Consider the following 14099-nt stretch of genomic DNA (forward strand, 5'->3'; position numbering starts at 1 on the left):
CTAGTGGCTTCACCTGAAGAAGAAGTCCTATCAGGCCTTTTTGGCCTGTGGGACTCTGAAGGCAGCTGATGGGTACCGGCTGGCCAAGCTGAACCCAGCTTTGGAGGTCGCTGAGGCAAAAACCCGGGTGTGGGAGGAGTTTGTTGAGGCCATGGAGAACGACTTCTGGATGGCTTTGAGGAAATTCTGCTCTGCCATCTGCCATCTCAGGAGGGGGAAGCAGTGCACAATCAACAATGGGGTTGACTCAGGATACGCTGGAGAGACTATGTCTCTCGGCTTGCCTGGGAACACCTCGGGATCCCCTCGGAAGAGCTGGAGGAAGTGGCTGTGGAGAGGGAAGTCTGGGCTTCCCTGCTAAAGCTACTGCCCCCGCAACCTGACCTCGGATCAGCGGAAGAAAATGGATGGATTTACAACCCCAATTCCAATGAAGTTGGGACATTGTGTTAAACATAAATAAAAACAGATTACAATGATTTGCAAATCACGTTCAACCTATATTTAATTGAATGGACGACAAAGACAAAATATTTAATGTTCAAACTGATAAACTTTATTGTTTTTAGCAAGTAATCATTAACTTAGAATTTTATGGCTGCAACACGTTCCAAAAAAGCTACAGTGGGCATGGAAAGTATTCAGACCCTCTTAAAATTTTCACTCTTTGTTATATTGCAGCTATTTGATCAAATCTAAAATCCATGTTCCAAATTGTTCAACTTCGGGTTCCACCAAACTAAGGTGAAGAGGAAATATAACTTGCTCAGCCTATCAAACGTAACATTTATTAAATTAAGATTATATTTCAAAAATCAAAAACATACATATACATTTGCTTTTTTTAATTGACTATTTTGTGTCCAGCATTAAAATTTGTGGTGATCACACGAGAGTAAAACACCATTCCGTTGTCTTTTCATCTATTTTACAATATATGCCCTCTAAAATACCAAAACCGGATATTGTTTGGCTATCATTTGTTTGGTTCAGAAAATCCTGGAACTCCAGTTGGAACACAAACTGCTGATTAAACGTACTCTCCTGAACTGCCAACAAACATTTTCCTCTTCCATTTTGCAGTCAATGTTGTGAGGCAAAACAATTCTCTAAAACCTGGTCTTCCATAGCAACACATATTATGACGGATCACATATGTTACTCATTTATTTTGCTTTTCTCTTTAAGAAACTTTTGATAATTGACAATTAGCGTAAATGTCATCCAAGTCATGAGCCACTGTGTAATAAACAGCTAGCTACTAACAGCCTTTATAAATAGCGAACTTTCTGTCACTATGTTTGTCTGACTTGATGACTTCCCTAAAAAGACCACAAATACACGAAAATGGTTTTAAATATAATTTTGCACAGGTGCTACACATTTTTGTACACTGAGGCTGTTTCGGTTGAAATGTGACCCTTATCGGTTGAGTTGCATTTTAGATCTATAAGTGTGGGTCAAATTAAAAAAAACAAAAAAAATTGGTTTTAGGGAACCTTGAAACTGTGAAATTGAACAGGCCTTGCATTTTTTTTTATGGGACCGTAAGGAAAAAAATTGAATGTTTACGTGTCAATCTCGAAAGAGTCAAATAGTCAAACAGTATAGGACAGCGCAGGACATACAGTATGGTGCACAAAGGAACAAAGGTCTTCCAAAGGTCAAAGGGTGCCTTGAAGAGCTGCACCTTACAACATCATTTCCAGTTGGGATGTTGAAGGCGGACCCTTGATCTGGTCTTCCAGATCTTCCAAGATGAGATTGATAGTGATTTGGAGGACAAATGAATACCGTATGTTGATCATTGTGCTATCTTACGATATAGCAGCGAGTCAAGTCTTTAATGGTTGCAATGGTCAAATATTATGACTTACAACAGTTTGAGAATGTTTCAATCAGTGAAGATACTGAAACGCGATTGAGTTGAAAATAACGAATATTTATGTATTGAATAGTTCATGACTTTGTCTTTATGTCTTCTTAATGGGAGATGTTACGCTGTAATAGTAATAATCTCTCTTCTGGGTTAATGACGAAGGCCATGAACTCATTCCAAGAGATTCCAATAGATTTGTAGTGTGAAATTTGGTATAGACACTTACTGGTTCTAAAATGACCCAAGCTATCCTGTGAAGCCACAAAATGCAAATATATAAAAATACAAAAACACACATGGCATATGACGGGGGTTAAGGCTATGTGGCCAAAGACTAGTTAAGCGGCCATTCTAATCTCTTTCCACTGTCAAGCAGCCTAAATAAAGAGCTTGTGTACGTCGGAATCAGACCAGCGTGTTTTCAGAGGGCTGAGTTTGCTGATTCACATTTTCTTTTACGTCATGTGAATAGCTCTGCGTGTGTGCGTCACTATGAGAGCATACCAGCATACTGGACATTATTGGAAGATTGGAGCTAGTGGAGATGCGTGATCGGTGTGGACATTGCTGTCCGTGAAGCACAAACCATGGTTGGAGATGCCGCTTCAGTTGCTTTTCCTAATTGGTGTGCTTGCTTACCAATGAAAAGCTTGGAAGCATTACATTTTATCGCCCTAAAAAACAGTGTGTGGGATCAAAATGTACGTTCATGAAATGAATTCAACAATCCTAACAAATGGTACTCTTTTTCCTAACTTGTGAATAGCCTTTCGGTGGGGATGGCTGGTGTGACACCGTCAACAATCGAGCCTATTGCCAGTATGACGGAGGAGATTGCTGCCCTTCTACACTATCGTCAAGAAAGGTAAAACACTTTTCCTGTGCTGTCCATCCCATCTGCCATATCAATTCCAAATTGAATTCATGCCTTCTCTGGATTTGGTATTAATAATACAAATATACACTATTTTCCAAGGATGTACTTGTAAAATGAACAGTGGTGAATGGTGGCATGAATCTTGTAACCGAGATGGCGCTTAGAGGTTGCAGCTGGATTGAAAGCCAGATTTTTCCTGTTTATAGTTATAGTTGTTTATAGAAATTTGTCTCTGGCATTACTGCTGTGCTGGTGGGCAGGAGACTTTCAGAAAGCAAATAAAGAGATCTCGACTACTTTCCCCTCTCTGCTGTTAAAGACTGCACCTATTTACTCTCTCTACTTAGAAGAGAGTGGACCTGTGCCCTACACGTTTGAAGCTAAAACAGTAAATAAGCAGGTTTTTCGCCACCTTACACTTTCTCACCTCTGCTACATGCTGCTGCAGAAATATCACGTTATAGCTCAATGCATTAGAATAGCATTGACTCAACCATGATACAACAATAGCTTGGTTTTTTTTTGTGTGTGCAAATATGTGTGAAAATACACCCAATTTAAAAAATATGACTTTTATCTACCTCATAGGCCATCAGTATTATTTTGATCACAATAAGTATTGTTGTTTGGTTTGTTTGTTAGATAATACGATTACACAAAAATGACACAACCTATTTATCAACTTTGTAAAAGGAGGAACGCTCACACCAGGAAATTTGTGCCATGCTTGGTTTGTTGAACGAGTGTTCGTGCCACATCCCATTCTCAAGTATGGCAAACCTCCTCGACTCAAGTCTGCTCAAATTTAGGATCCTTTGAAACAACCATTCCATTCATTTTCTATGCACCCAGGGTTGGTCGCCAGGCAATCGCAGGATAGGGGAAAAAAAATGAAATATTGTTTTACAGCTGAAAAGAAAACTGAACCGTCACTATATCATGGCTCATCTTTTGCAGCCCCGCTGTTTCACAGAGATTGTTTTTTTTTATGGCTTTTACACGGCAATTCCAAATTTACAGCTGTGGGCCTTCACTTCAGTAACACATTGTGCAGGATTTAAAAGAGATTTTCTACGTGGCCCCTAATATCGAAATATTTGTCCCATTGCCATCGCATTCGAAAGACAAAACCACATCTAATTGAGGTGCGCAAACCTTTTGTGCTTAAGAACCACATTGGATTTTTTTAAATGGACAGATCGGCCAGATGACATTTGTAGATGAGGTAAAAAGAAATAGCTAATGTGTATCAAAAATAATTGATTCTCATAATAAAATAAAAAATAGTTGTTTAATATTGTTCTATTTGAATTACAATGAACCAATTAACCATACATACCTCCATTTTCCACACCGCTTCTCCTCACCAGGGTCACGTGAAAAATAAATTCAATTATCCTTTTATTTTTAAATCAGATAAATTAATTTAACGAATATTTGTGACTGTTGATAATGTCAATGCTTGGCGGGCCAGATTAAATAACAGAACTGTACTTTGAAAGCCGCTGAATTGGACTGGTCCCAGTATGTGGCTGCAACGTAATGCTCATAATTTAATAAAACATAAAATATGAGTCCAGATAAATGATTTCACATCAATCACTTGCAATCCTGTGGAATTATTTTTCTCACACTATAACAGTTAGCAGGTGTTCAAAACTGCGAGAGTGACGAGCTCACTTTTGCCACTCGCGGGCACATCGTTGCTTATGTTCTGCATCAACACACAAAAAAATGTGCAATGCACAAGATTTGCACCAGTGTCAACGCAAGTCCTGTGAGATTAGACATTGGCCGGAGAATGAAGGTACAGTATGGCTGAGTTTGATGACAAGAAATACTGTCCGATCAGAAATTAGTCTGAGGATGCTGGCTCATCATTTAAAGTGCCCCAAAATGGAAATCCTTCTTTTGTTTCTAGATACAGGAATATGTTTGAAGATAAGCGCTGAAAACATCTGCAAAGACTGAGAACAATATAGTACTGAATTGTTGAGATATGGCTTAAAACTCTTTTTCACCCTCTAAAGTTTCCTGATTTTGTGGGCGGGGCTAAAAACTATCCTCGTGACGTCAAGAGGTTTGGCCGTATACTTTTTGTCCCCCACGATATAAAGACTAGGCACCCTTATTCCATGCAGTGGCCATCCGGCAGTATTGTCACTTCCTCATTCATAATGGACCCAGTTCGAACAGTGTAGCGTGCAGTTAGCCCTTAAAGTATGCCCATAACTCGCAAAAATCCATATTCCCTGATGTGCATTGTGTTTGGTGTTATCTGGGCTAACATGTCTCTGCCGTCTGGCCCCACGCGCGCTGCCTTGCGAGGCGGCGGTGAACCGGTCGCACGGGATCCGCCACTCCGCGGCCCCGTGCCAGCCTGACGGCGGTTAGAGTGCATGGCGAAGGTGCCACGCAATGGCGACAGACTTTCAGCCACTCGCGTCGTGGGCGAGGAAGAGGAGCGGGGAAGGAACACATGGCTGTGGCCGCCAAAGGCTGCAACTTGCAACGCGTGCGCCAAGGAATCCCCGCATCCTCCCCCCACCCTCACCTTCCCCCTCCTCGCAACACTGTCGCGGCCGGTAGAAATTCAGGATTTAGCATCCAAAACCTGCAAACAAGCAGGTTAGTCTTTTACCATGGTGACAGAGTCAGAATTTGTCTTTAAAGTCAGATACTGTAGTTCAGACTTATCTCAAGGTCAACCTCCTCTGAGTTTTCACATAGCCTGCTAGGTGGAGCACCCCTCAGAGCACCCGCATACCCGCTGGAAAACAAAGGATCATTTGCTTTGAGCATCATGTAAACCCGCAAAATAATGCCCCTTTCGTTCTTCTGTCGTATCATAACATCTGGACAGCCTAGTGGAGCCACACATTTGAATGACTTTTTAACTTGGCTTGCGGCTAAATAAATAACATACTACAGCAGCTTATGGATTGTTTACGGTATGTCTGCGGTGTGGCGTTAGCAACGCAGAAATGAATATGCTCCCCCCCTAGCGGTTGTGGCCCGAAACAACTGCATGAACTGTTTATGCCACAGGACGGCCCTGACATTTTGTGCCGCAACATGCAGCACTGAGCATTATTGGAGTGTAATTAGGAGCAGGAAAAAGAGGACACAAAAACTAAGCTGTGGTAATAGTCTTGTTCCCACAGAGCAGAGAGAATGGAGCTCGTGAGTGCTGTTGTATGCACTGTTTGTACTCTACTCAGGGTCTGTAAAAGTAGTAGTTGAAAGGTTTATAATCACCCTAACGTAAGCAAATTTCCCTTAGCCCGTGTATGGCATTTCGCAGACTTTCATTAGACTAAATAATATGTTTTGGTACACAGCACGATGCTCTGAAATGCTCCATTGTTTTATGTGTCAGTTTTACTGTAAACAGCTTGAAGCAAGCACACTTTTGCCCCTAGAGCGTCTGCTTCTTCTGGTTCCCTCATTACATTATACGTAAGTAAAGTGTGTTTTCATACGTTTGAATGCATTTTGATGCGTTTCAATTTTTTAAAAGCATATTGAGGGGTAAAGCTGCAGTATGTAAATCCATTTGTTTTATATGGTCTCTATCGCATATATTTCCATCTAGCGCATCTGGTCTGGAGCAATAAACCAGGGTTAACTGTGCCCAGTTGAGGAATGTTTAATGTCTTTCTTTTGTGTATCCACCACATCTGTATTCATTGTCTGATGATAGCGTGTCCAATCTCATTACAAGATTCAACTGTGTATTACATGGTATGTAGGAATTCATTCCTTTATCTACTGCGGCACATATAGCGTACATTTTTGGGGGCTTTCTTAAAAGCTTACCTCTGGTGAACTACAGTGTAGATTTGCACACACTTGGTTACCTGGTCTCACTACACTGTGTTCCAAATTGTTAAGCATGCGCTGTTTTTGGTCATTTTCCTAAATTGTCAAGGCAATTTAAAGTAAATATTTTTGGATCATCAACAATTACATTACTTTCTGTTGTAGTCACGATTTCGTTGAACAAAATCACCACAATGGCAAAATCATTTTTGCTGGTACATTACCATCCTCTTCCTTTTAAGGATGCTCCGCAGGATTTCAATAGGGTTGAGGTCAGGGAATCACGGTGGCCACACCGTAGGTTTTGCGCCCTTTATATCCATAGCAGCTAAAGCTTTAATGTAGTTTTTGCAGCCTGGGATGGTGCTGTCTTGGATCAGAAAGACGTTATAGCGGATGCACGGTTCTTCTTTTCATAACATGACAGGAAATGGTCAGATAGAAGCTCCACGTATTTTACAGAGGTCCTTTTAACACCTTCAGGCACCATAAAAGGGCATATGTCCACTCTCCATTCTTCCAGCCCAAAACATCTCTTCGCTACCTCCTACCTGACATCACAGCCTTGTTGGGACATGATGGCCCTCCACCAACCATCCACAACACCATCCATCTGGACCATCCAAAGAAAAACAACATTAATCAGTGAATACGTCGATTTCAAAATGAGTCTTCAGTATTCCTGAGCCCACTGCAAATGAGGAGGGTTGGGATTGACCGAAATACAGCTTAAAGCATGACTGCAAGGCTTTGGGATCCTGATGCAAGATGTTATTGGGACTCCAAAGACACCAGCAGTTTCAAATACCTGCTTGCTGCTGACCAGTGGCTTTGTATCAGCTGCTATTTACTCACATAAACCTTTCTTAACATGCTTTTATGTGAACAACCCCTTTTCTCTTTGAATCGCACACATTTTAACAGTATGATGGGTGTCTTGAACAGTCCACTGTTTTCGTTCCTTTTGCAAGTCAATTGACTATTCACCCTTTTCATCAGCAAAGAGATTGATTGATCTTTTTTCCCATTGTGCATACAAACTGAAACTTGTTTAATAATGTGGAACAACCTCTTTAAAAATACCATTTTATTTCATCTGGGAAACTAATGATCAAACCTGCACGTCTAAAATTTACATCTGTGATTTATGAGACATGACATAAGAAACAACCAAAGTACTTGTGTAGCTGCGTATTCATCCCACCTATTCGGGCGCCCCGTTACCTTGTTGGTCCTACATTATGGCTCACGGGAATTGCATTCTCAATGGAGAAGGATTGGGTGTCTATAACTAACTAACTATAACTGACTGTGGAAAAAGGTGAGGAGAAAAGGCCGCAGGCAGGGAGCATTGAAGTGTTGAAAGGTCGGTGGTTTATTTGGCCACCGACCAAATTTGGCTCAGCAAGTTGGAGTCATGCTCAGGGAGGGAACTAAACCATCCCGACTATCATGATGGTTCCGACCACAATGATGGTTGGCAACTTTCTCCCATCCATTCTGCCGCGGTCGCTGTTTGCCATGAACATCCGTGCAGCTCCTCGGGGACGGCTATCGAACAACTCCTTGTGGCGGGCTGGGGCTATTTGCATCCGCGATCCATCATCAACTGCAAGAATGAAGCAGGCTACTGTACAACTCCGCATGTGCGCGATCAGTCAAAATGGCATCGGCCATAAACAAAGGCTTAACACGGTGAAATACTTTGTATGTTTTGAAGTAAATGTGGCGTTGCAGCAACTGCAGCTCTTGTCAGAATAAAGTACTTGTAATATGATATTCTAAGATTTATTCTGACTCATGTTAAAAAATGATCGCTTTTCCACGCCCACTCAAATTCCAATTCGAGTCACTACCCATTCGTGAACAGCCCTAGTAAATAGCAATCATTAGAACAGGACCACTGATTGTTCCTGCCTATAAATGTTACTCATTACACGCTGCAGCAAGGATTACCTTCGAAGCCAGCTGCTATGTTTACGGCTGCAAATGCGCTGCTGAGCTACCACACCATCAATTGTGCCATGAGGGGAAAAAAAAAAAAGTCCCAAAGCAGTAAAAGCAAAAGACAACAAATGGAAAAAGCCTGTCTTTACATTCGTTCATTTTAAACGAGACTGCTTGAGTTGCCTCAATGAAGCTATTACTCTGCCATCAAACTAGTGTGAATCCAAAAACCGGTAGCAATCGGCAGTGAAGGCGTACAAGCGTACCTCCCACTCCTCTTCTTGCCTCACTTGCTGTCATTTCTTTCATTACCTTCCACTCTCCGTTCTCCCTCTTCTCCTCTCACAGTCTTCCACTGGCTCCCTCTCTCCAAGAGCAAATGTTTACATCTTACTTCAGACTTCTTCGTGGGGCACCGGAGTTTGTTTTACAACCTGTGGTGGTGGCTTGCTTCCTACGCAGAGCTGGCAGCTCTTGTTGTTGACTCTTAACATGTGTTAATCGGTTCACCTCCACCCACGGCGATGTGTTCCTCCCTCCTGCTCCCTGAAGACCCAAAGGTTTCTTGCTGTTCAAAGGCCAGGTTCAAGCATTTGACACCAAGTGCTTTATTTGCCTCCTCACTTCTTTTTAAACCTGAAAGGAAATACAAAAATCCAAAGTCCCACTCATGTTCCTAAGTGCTACTTTTTGGCAATAGCTGCTAAGCACATTTTGACATTTGTGTCTTTCACATATATGATTTGACCATTTATGAAGATTTGCTACACTTAAAATACTTAACAGTTTTTTGAAATGTGAATTATGCTTGTCATCCATATATAAGTGTGTTGTCCAGCCATACATTTACAGTCTATACTGTAGGGCTTGTTCCAGTTCAGGTTGTGGATGAGCCGGAGCCTATCCTAGCAGACTTTAGGCAAGTAGCGAAGTGCCCCCTGGGCTGGTCGACAGTCAATCGCAAGGCATATATAGAAAAACAAAGATTCACACTGTCATTGCCTATGGGCAATTTAGAGTCTTCATTTCAGCTAAACTTGCATGTTTTGAAATATGAGAGGAAATCCGAGTGGCGGGGGTCCACCGTACTGTTTATGTCATCGAGTCTTCGCGGGGCTTTTACATGCTGCAACAACGAGGCACTTTGAAGCGGCCAAACCAGCGCTAAGAATTCTATTGTTTCATTACACTGACGTACCGCTGGGTTTGAGATGACATTGACACGCTGACTGTCAAGTCAGACGTTTTTTTTTTATTTCTCCTCCTTTTCCCTTCTCGAGCTTCCACCTTTCTCACTGTGGTGTGCGCACGCTCACAGCCGACAACGAGGCACTCGGAAGCAGCCATGCCAGCAGACTATTCGAAGGGGAAGATGCATTTTCGGGATGTAGGCATAGCTACTGTAGCTAGGTAAATGCATGGCACAATGAGCAAAGGCACTATTATATAGTGGGCTAGGGGCTACTCATGCTGGACGCTCAAGTGCGTCATTGGACACTGTTGTAGCCACACCCCCAAAAAATCAGGAAAACTGAAACGGTGAAAAACAGCTTAACGCTACATATTCACAAAGGAGTACGGCATAGTTCTCATTCTTTCCACGTACTGAGCAATTATCTTCAAACATGTACCGGTATATGTATCTAGAATCAAATCTCACAATTCTTTTTACAGGACTAAAAAAGACCCCTCCAATACAAAACAGTTTTTTTTTTTTTTTTTACTAATTAGCATACCAAGTTGATAACTCAGAAGCAAGTTATCAACTTAACAGTACACAGTACTATGCAGTGCAACTGATTTTATTTTCTTTATCTTATTTGGTATGGTATTATTTTGTATTATCACTTGTATTAATATTAATTGTGCATTGCATTACATTGTGAATCTAAGTTATCTGTTTTTAAAATAAGTAAACTGTACTGAAGTTGCGCTCTTTTTGAACAATTTTGTGGCGCCCCCCAGAGGCCACAGCAACCTTAGCATTTGCCAGTAGGAGGGTTGGGTCCGCAGTTGGAAAACTGGCCGCAAAGGTGCCCGTGTGTGTCTAAATAACAATAATGTGTGCATATTGTGTCTTTTAGAGCTCTTAGGTCTTAGTACAGTTGTACATCGGATGCATTCTTTAATTCCCCAAAATGTAAACTATTGGACGTGGTTATTTTCGGAAGCTGAGTTGTGACAATGATGCTTGTTTTCTGACAGGTCATTCAGTTTGGGGCAGACTGCAATCAGGATGAGTGCTCTTGCCGCGATCCGGATGCCAAGGAGAATAAGAGCAAAGCCGAGGCCCCGCAGGGGGGAGGAGGAATCCCTTAAGATAGAGGAGTGAAAGAAAGTGGTGTAACATAAGTTCAACTGTAGATACTATACACAATAGATAAACATATTACCTTATCATGCGGACAAAGGTTTGGAAGGCAAATACATTGTTTTGAACAAGGTTATAGTGGTAATTCAAACTGCCATTGCCAAATAGCGCATTGGGAAATAAAAAAATATATGAATCAAATAGAGCATTTCAATGTGTAATGAGTTTAATGGGTACGAGGAATTGGTGGTGAAGTTATCCGCATGATATATGTATGAGGTTTGCTGCTGCTATTATGTGTCATCTAATTATCAGAAATGATCACAATGGTTTTAGCTCAACCCAGGACATATTTCCATTACATTTAGACATCTCAATGGCTCTGTTAAGACTAATGTGCATTGACTAAAACAGTACATGTCTCAACTACATATCTACGAGCTGACATGTTCACATTTAAAAGAAACAATGGGCGTATATAATCGTAGTAATATAATACATATTTTACATTTCCATGGAACTAATGCTTCTGTTATTGTGCAGACGTGACTGTAAAGTCCAGCCTCAAACAAACGCTGACTACAGTGTAAACACAACCGTGTAAAAATAACTGCTCTGAAATATTGCGGATTTCCTTCGTGACAGTTGAAGCTGAAAAATGAAACCTACATATCAATTGGAGCAAAACACCCGCGCACCGTTATACAAAGGCAAGAAAGCTTTAAGGAAAAAGGAAATAACGTCTCCAAATATTGTATTCAAACTAGAGGAAGTGTAACTGTGTTCATTATTTGACAGTACTTTATAATCTGTGTTGAATAAATAGAAACGACATCTTTTTCAGTGGTTTGACTTTTCTCTTATAAAAACACAAACTTGCATATCGCTTTTGAGACATTGTCTCTAGGGCGGCACGGTGGTCGACGGGTTAGCACATCTGCCTCACAGTTCTGAGGACCCGGGTTCAAATCCGGCCTCGTCTGTGTGGAGTTTGCATGTTCTCCCCCTGCCTGCGTGGCTTTTCTCCGGGCACCCCGGTTTCCTCCCACATCCCCAAAACATGCGCGGTAGGTTCATTGAAATGTCTAAATTGCCCGTACGTGTGAGTGCGAATGGTGGTCTGTTTCTATGCGCCCTGGCGACCAGTTCAGGGTGTACCACGCCTCTCGCCCAGTGTCAGCTGAGATTGGCTCCAGCACGCCCACGACCCAAGTGAGGAGAAGCGCTATGGAAAATGGATGGATGGATGGATGTCTGGTCAATCCGATAAATTTCAACGCCAACTGCAACAGGAGGAAGATATATTAGACTCTCCTGTTGTACAGCAAATCTATTCTGGCACTAAAAGTCCCACAGATCTCCGTTTAAAAATAAATAGCAAAAGAGTTCCACATTAATGAAGCTCTAAATTTGCAATACATTTGCAAAGTACTACTAAGAGTCAATGTAGAAATGTAATCTTAGGACGCATGCTTCATGAGTTGTAATTCATCTCTGAAATGGGTGGTTACACAAAAAAATAATTCTAAAATGGAAAGAAATCAAATTCCTACGGGCACATTTCATGTCTTTATTCTTGAAGTCATAAAGTGAAAATGTTGACGTGATGACAGCCACGTTTAAAGACAGGATCATGCACGTTGTAATTGGTCAAATTTCTCCATCTTTTCTATCTCTCAATCCCATGTCATATTCCTTTTTGAGCAACACAATGTTGTATAGTCCTTTAATCAACCAATTATTGAGCATTTCAATCAGTACTTGATCATGTTCAGATACAACAAACGAAACCGGTCTTTTCACATTAGAACTGCAAAGATTGAGCGACACGGCAAAAGACAATACATGTTAGCAGCCATCTTGTGAAGCGCACACTATTTTTGTAGTTGAATATACAGAAGGAAACACTGTACATTGCTGTATGTGTAAAACACGGCTGCCTCCACAAAAATCGAGCTTTCATGTTAGTATTAAGAAAGAAACGTCTTAGCAATGAACAACAGATCTGACCTTCACACTGCAGAGCGGCTCTGCAGTCCACCCAAAAATACGAACACGAATAAAACACTCGGACAGTCTACTCGAAACACAATTATTCAAAGGTCACACGAGAACAATCAAAGTTCAATAACAGATAAAGTTCATTAAAACTAGTTAGTGAATTACAACATTTACCGTCATGAGTGGGAATTTTAATCACAGAAACATAAACAAAAAAGATATTTTCATATAATGATTTGAAGTATAATAGTAGACATATCCCAGTGAGTGAATCTCTTTTACAACTTCATTCAAAATGACCAACCATAAATTCTACATTCAGCAGCTTGGATCTAAAATTCGACATTGAGTGCAATGTACTGTACATTGTTGAAGCGCATAACACAGCAAGCAGATCATTTTTTTTTCTTAGCATTCCATACCGTCTGTATGCCTGCATTTACGCACACACGCCAACTCACGTTTCCTTCAAAAGCAACCCATCTACTCAAATACAGATGGGATTTCTGGTGCTAACTAATGATTTCTTCGATATCCTGTGCGCAACGAGGTTTAGTGTCAAAATGCAAAGTTAATGTCAATGTAGAGATACAGTACATGCAGGATTCAAATGAAATGGGGAGTGATTTTGTTGTATAGTAATGCGCTATAATATACAGAATATATCTTGAAACTCATTAAGCTGATGACATTAATTAAAGAAGTGCGGCAGCACATCTACAACGTTCTTTAAAAAAAGACAGTGATGACCAATAGTTACAAGGCTCCAGTCGGTGACATGACATAAGAACAGAGATATTCACCTGCTTGGACCCTACACTTTGACTTTGGATTTGTTTCTGATGAAGAGCCACTGAAGAGTTGCAAACATACTAAAAAAAATAAGCTTGCTGTCATTTTTTAAATGCACACACTTAAATGTAATACCACTTTTTGTTCGATCTGGCAAACCCTAATAGTCTAGGTTAGGTTATATACATTTAGATCTCCTTGGGCTCACCGTAGTCATTATACATGACAGTTAGCATCTGCTCATCACATGCCTTGTGTACGTCCTGGCCCATATCTGCCCAGTTCATCCCAAAGGCCTTGGTGTCAGTGTAGCGGCAGGAAAGGAACTTGAGTGACATCCTGCGAAGCCCAATCTTGGGCTCCTGAAGAAGGCCTTTACACCATGGGGACAGTTCATTTAACTGCGAGAGGATAAGGCCAGCTTTCCTGTGGGAACCAACAACACAGATGATAACTGTAAAATTTGTTTT

The 14099-nt window shown here is 41.1% G+C and overlaps 2 protein-coding genes across 11 annotated transcripts in view; one reads left to right on the plus strand and one right to left on the minus strand.

The window, feature by feature from the left end:
• pappa2 (pappalysin 2) overlaps positions 1-11675 on the plus strand; it is a 64831-nt gene extending 53156 nt beyond the window's left edge. For all 3 annotated transcript variants that reach the window (XM_061797827.1, XM_061797829.1, XM_061797828.1), the window contains exons 26-27: positions 2646-2744; positions 10731-11675. In XM_061797827.1, the coding sequence (XP_061653811.1) occupies positions 2646-2744; positions 10731-10844 (213 nt within the window). In that variant the 3' untranslated portion in view covers positions 10845-11675. The remainder of the gene's footprint in view (positions 1-2645; positions 2745-10730) is intronic.
• A 711-nt stretch (positions 11676-12386) lies between these two features.
• Positions 12387-14099, minus strand: part of astn1 (astrotactin 1) — a 271109-nt gene continuing 269396 nt past the window's right edge. For 7 of the 8 annotated variants that reach the window (XM_061796834.1, XM_061796828.1, XM_061796831.1 and 4 more), the window contains exon 24: positions 12387-14055. In XM_061796834.1, coding sequence (XP_061652818.1) covers positions 13818-14055 — 238 coding nt within the window. In that variant the 3' untranslated portion in view covers positions 12387-13817. The remainder of the gene's footprint in view (positions 14056-14099) is intronic. The other variant, XM_061796832.1, reaches the window with a different exon arrangement.

Source organism: Phyllopteryx taeniolatus, chromosome 14, assembly GCF_024500385.1.
Source record: "Phyllopteryx taeniolatus isolate TA_2022b chromosome 14, UOR_Ptae_1.2, whole genome shotgun sequence".
NCBI lineage: Eukaryota > Metazoa > Chordata > Actinopteri > Syngnathiformes > Syngnathidae > Phyllopteryx > Phyllopteryx taeniolatus.